General features: G+C 34.0%; 1 protein-coding gene across 7 annotated transcripts in view; it reads right to left on the reverse strand.

Moving 5' to 3' along the window:
- LOC104854354 (ankyrin repeat domain-containing protein 26) overlaps positions 1-5,705 on the reverse strand; it is a 105,552-nt gene that overhangs the window by 15,551 nt on the left and 84,296 nt on the right. For 5 of the 7 annotated variants that reach the window (XM_010612847.3, XM_010612852.3, XM_010612849.3 and 2 more), the window contains 2 exons: positions 4,282-4,394; positions 2,604-2,721 (listed from right to left, as the gene is read on the reverse strand). The exons of 1 other annotated variant lie outside the window; for it this stretch is intronic. In XM_010612847.3, the coding sequence (XP_010611149.1) occupies positions 2,604-2,721; positions 4,282-4,394 (231 nt within the window). The remainder of the gene's footprint in view (positions 1-2,603; positions 2,722-4,281; positions 4,395-5,705) is intronic. One more of the 7 variants, XM_010612855.3, reaches the window with a different exon arrangement.

Genomic DNA, 5,705 nt, shown 5'->3' on the forward strand with positions numbered 1-5,705 from the left:
ATAAAAATAAAAAAAAAACATAATCCATACTAGATTCTTAGAAAATATTCCCTTGAATTACTCAAAAAATCAACACAGTTAAAACCAGCAGGAGTCACAAGGGATTGAACTCAGGACCTTGCATTTGCAAGGCAGAGCACAACTGTATGTAACTGTACTGTATCCCTAAAATGTACCAATAAACTCAATAAAATTAATAAAAAAAAAACATAATCCATACTAGATTCTTAGAAAATATTCCCTTGAATTACTCAAAAAATCAACACAGTTAAAACCAGCAGGAGTCACAAGGGATTGAACTCAGGACCTTGCATTTGCAAGGCAGATAGCACAACTGAGCTAAATCCCCAGCCTACAAAAATATATTCTTTACATTCATTATCTTTGTCACAAAACAGGTGCACTTGATCTTAGACTCTATTTTTCTAGATTTGTTTCATTTCTGCCCTTCTCAAAATGACTCTGAGTCATCTTTTAGTAGTACAACCAATGCTACCACATAAGACTTTGAAAATAAGACTTTAATTAATGACTATGGTAGTATGGATTTTATTTATAAGCTTTTCCCTGAATTGCAAATGTTTTATGTTAACTGGAATTATATTCCAGAATGCCTCTGGATTGGATATAAATGGAAGCAGAAAAGACCTAGAAAAGAAAGCAAACTCAAAGTGCTCCAAAAGGACTGTTAGTGAAAGATGGGTGTCCCTCAAAGAGGCCAAGAAGAAAGGCTTGGAGGCGAGTGAGGGAAATGATACTGATACATAAAGAGAGAGGACTCTCGCTACATAGCTGCTGAAAGAAAAACTGCTGAAAGATGAGCTACAGAGAGACTTGCTGAAAACCAGGATTTACTGTGTTCAAATATCTGCTTCTCATTTGTAGGCTCTCAACATGTCAAAGAATGCTAAAATTTTTGCAAAGCATTATTTATATATAACACTGCCAAATAATGCTAAAATAAATGGCCTTTGGGATCAGATCAAATCCATGTGCTGCTGGGAACACATGGTCTAAAGATGAAGCCAAGACTACAACTACAAAACCCTTGGTAAGACTTCAGAAAGATTTAAGGCTGGGCCTCAAATGCCTTGAAGGATTTAAGGGCCCCAAATCTTAATGGAATCACCTTAGTACAGCTTGACAGAGAGCCCAAGGTGGAGAGCTTATCAAAAAGATTTGTTAAAGTAGCTTCTCACAGGGCATGAATCCAATAAAACTCACAGAAACTGTAAAACTGTTAAGAAAATGTAGTAACAATCTTGAACTCACCAGCAGGAACCAAGAGACAAAACAGTAAACATAAAAGAGGACTTTGTAGGTTGGAAGTTCTACATTTAGGAAGCAGGCTGAGAAAACCAGTGTGCTTGACTGGATTTGAGAACAGTTTTTCAGATATGACATCAGAAGAAAAAAATTGATTAACTAGACTTTGTAAAAATTAAATATGTTTGAAAAGACACCACACCAAGAAAGTGAACAGGTAAGCTACTGAGGGACAAAAAATATGTGAAAATCATGTATCTGATAAAGAATTTATGCCTAGGATGCATAAAGGACTCATAATTTAAAAGCAAAAAAGACAACCCAATTTAAAAAGAGGAGTTTAAATAAACATTTGTCTAATGAAGATGTATGAATGGCCAGTCAGCTTGCAAAAAACACATGTGCTCAACACCATCCCTTTAGTCACCAGGAAAATGCAAGTGAAAATCACAATGAGACATCACTTCACTAGAATGGAATCTTTTTTCCATCAAAAAGGAGGACTCTGCGTAGCAAGGATGAAGAAACTGCACCTCTCATGTAAAGCTAGTGGAATGTGAAATGGCACCACAACTCTAGAAAACAGACTAGCACTGCTAGTTTCTCCAAAGGTTAAGTACAGAGTTATCACACAACTCAGCAATTCCACTCCAAAAGCCAAGAGAAATGAAAACAGGCAAACACAAAACCTTGTACAAGTATATTCATAGCAGCATTAATAATTGTCGAAATGGAAACTATTCCAAAAGCCCATCAAGTGATGAATTAAAAATAAGAGGATATTACTTAGAAGAGGAAATTAAGTGCTGATAGCTGCTACAACATGAATAAATCTTGAAAACATGCTAAATGAAGACAGTCCAAAAAGCTAGAGCACATATCCCCTGAGGGCTTTGATACAAAATGTCCAGAAGAAGAAATTCTACAAAGTATATCAGTGGTTCTCAAAGGCTGAGCAGGGAAGATGATGACTAAAGGTTATGAATTTTCTCTTTAGGGAGGAAGAATGTTCTAAAACTGTGTTGATGATTGCTAACTTGGTGAATATACTAAAAGCCACCAAACTATACTTTAAATGTCTAAATTTAAAGGTACATTACACATGACTTTGGGTCATGTAATGGTGTTAGGTTGGCTTTGTATCATTAGCTAAGGCTTAACACAGCAGTATGCTTTTTAAATAGAAAATTGTTACATTTTTCAGTGATAGCAAGTCTATAAAGTAAAACAAAACTATAAAACACACAAAAAACCCTTCATTTCACTGCTCAACATACTGAGAGATTTATATTCCCCAAACTAAGTAGTTTTTGTTCCCCAAACTAATTAAAAATTACCTTATGTATTAGCATGTTAATTGGGATATCCAACTCATTGGATTTTAAATCTGCATGAAAGTCTCCATTTTCCTGCTCATTTAACTTTGTTTTTGTCATTTTTAAAAGTTTCTTAAATCTGCAAGAATGTACAAAGTGAAGTTTAAATGAAGTATTATTTAAACAGATATTATTTTCAATCATAAAAGAAGCAAATCTAGAAATTATAATCCTCTTTCAATTGTTTCCACCTAACATTTTTGAAAGCATTCTGAGGCAATTATAATTGTAGATGAACAATATGCATAAAGTTTATGATATATGTGTGACAGGTAAAGAGCTAACACTCTAACCATATACAGGATTCTTATAATTAATATCCACTTTGATATGTTAACATAAAAATGAACTTACTGTTAGCTAAAGCCCAGTAACCAAGGTGAGAAAAAATATACTTATATATTTATATATGAATGCTTAAAAAGATAAAAAAATATACTTTGGCACCTTTTAACCACGGTGAATAAGAAAAGAAAGTGTGCACAAAAATCTGAAGGTGGACTAGAGGTGTAACTCAGTGGTAGAGCATGTGTTCGACAAGTGCAAGGACTTAAGTTCAATCCCAGACAAAAAGTGAAAGAAAAGGAAACAAAACATCGAAGAGATCATTCAAAGTAGAAAACAGACAGAGGAAGTATGATCTTTGAAAACTGAGTTTGAGAGGAAAAGAAAAGAGGCAGTTTAGGAGAAAGGAAATCAGAATAAGTAGATTAAAAGGTTTTAAGAAATGTCAGCCTTCACTACCACAACGTTGACAAAAGGAGAGAAAAATATTGATGAGAATCGTAACAAACTCAAGTTGTGGACAAATAAATAGAAAAGCAGCCCTGTGGGGGACTTCAAGACACTGGAAAACATTCCATTTTCTTCATCTGGTGGTAGAAACATCCACATTTGCAAGTCATACACGCATTTTGTGTGTATGAGGAATATATACAGTCACTGCTTTCTAGCTGTAGCTTAGCCAGAAATGGACTGAAAATACTCAGAAAAGAAAACTGCATCTGCAATGAACACATGCTGATGTTTTCTTTCTTTGTCATTATTCCCTGAATGATATAACAATGATTTATATAACACATATTATATTAGGTATTGTAAATAATCTAGAGATGATATGAAGTATATGGGAGGGTTGAGTAGGTTCTATGCAAACACTACACCATGATATAATAGAGACTTGAGCATCCGTGGATTTTGGTATCTGAGGGGATCCTGGACCCAATACTGTGAATACATCAAGAGATGACTGTACATTATTTATGGAGCATATATGTGGGAACACACACACACACACACAGAGCAAAGGAAGGTTAAGAACATGTATACCTCATGTACACATGGGAATATCCATGCAAAAGAAGTGTAATACTGTGAAAGATTTTATAAATAAAAAAAGGGGTACAGAGAAAATATAAGATAAATCGACTAATATTAATGTTATTAAATAATGACATAGGCTGGTTTTAGCTTTAGTAAAGTTAGTGAAATCATTTAATAAATGGTTGATAAGATTTGACATACAAAGGGCCAGGGATTTAGCTCAGTGGTGCTGTTGCCTGGAAAACGGAAGGTCTTTAGTTCGATCCTCAAAACCAAAAAAAAAAAAAAAAAAAGATTTGACATATAAAAATCATACCCAATTAGCTCTTTTTGTAATTCACCATTTTTCTTCTTTTCTTGATCCAAAGTAAATTCCAGAGATTCTGTTAACTCAGTAAGTTTTTTTAATTGTTCCTTATCACCTTCAGACTTTGAAAAACAATTTAAAATTATTTTTTTAAAAAATCTAGAAATTCAATCTTCTTTCATTAAAATAAGACTTCTCATGAGTTCATAAATAACGTTTTAATGCACTGTATAAAACTGACGGCAAAAAGTAGACTTCAAAAATACTTACTTCTCTTAACATAGCTCAAATTTTGTACTTTCATAATTATCTTTTATGAAATTTGTACTGCCAAAATGTTGTTTTACACATAAATGTTCATAAAAATATTTGAAAAGTTATATTTCCATTTTAGTTTCTAAAGATACCCTAGAAGCCTTTCCATCAATAACTTGTTATTCCAGGCTTGTATAAACCATTTTATCAAGAAAAGTTTTAGAAAATATCTACCTGATTTCATTGTATTTTTGAACCTCACTTGACTTTGGGATGAAAAAGATACTAATTCTCTAAGTATCCTCTCAGGAATTTAATTCCCTTCTCCTCCTTTCCCACCCCTCCTCCTTGTTCTTTTTCTTTCTTTTTGCTATTAAACATTTTCCTTAAAGTCTTCTTTGTAATATACAGAAATCTAACTTTTGCATAATTCTTATGGCTTTCCTTTCGGTCATCTTGTTTCTCTTGCTCCAATGGACTATAATATTCTCTTGACACATGGTCTCATCTACAAATTTAGCTTTTAAAATCACTTCTTGTATATTAAAATGTTTTGGTTGTGCTGTAATTCCAATAAAAACATGTGAGGGTCCATCATGGACCTTTATTTTCATGGCATTCTTATCCTGCCAACTACTTGGCAGCCTCTGCTCACAGTGACCACACCTCTTCTCTGTTCCTCTGAGTCCACTCCTCTCCTAAAGGCAGCAGCTCAGTCTTGTCCCCATTCCATTCAATTTCAAATTCTCAAGAGGCCCTTAAATCAGAGCCTTGACTCTGATTGCCTAATCCCCATTTCCAGTCCTGACCTCTGTACAGGCATCATTTACACTTTTACTTCCTCCTTTCTGTTCACTTCTCATAGGAAAACCCTCTTCGGTCATTATTTGGTGTGAATTACTTCTGAGGAGAATCCTACACATTTCATATCGAGTCACATTGGTGTTACTTTGGATTTAGTCATCTTCTAATCTTGGGGAGGGGGGCACATTCACCCTTAGAATACTGACCAACATAATTTATCTTGTTTTTCTTTTATAATGCTGCTTTCCTAATGGGGTCAGATTGCTTCCTATTGTTCTCTTTCCAATAATTTCATGTTCTATACTGTATTCTTACTAATTTTTTAACATCTGAATACATTTATGCATGACACTTATTGTAACAGTATGTCTCCT

The sequence above is a fragment of the Fukomys damarensis genome, unplaced genomic scaffold (assembly GCF_012274545.1).
Source record: "Fukomys damarensis isolate Sample0158 unplaced genomic scaffold, DMR_v1.0_HiC HiC_scaffold_17, whole genome shotgun sequence".
NCBI classification, from domain to species: domain Eukaryota; kingdom Metazoa; phylum Chordata; class Mammalia; order Rodentia; family Bathyergidae; genus Fukomys; species Fukomys damarensis.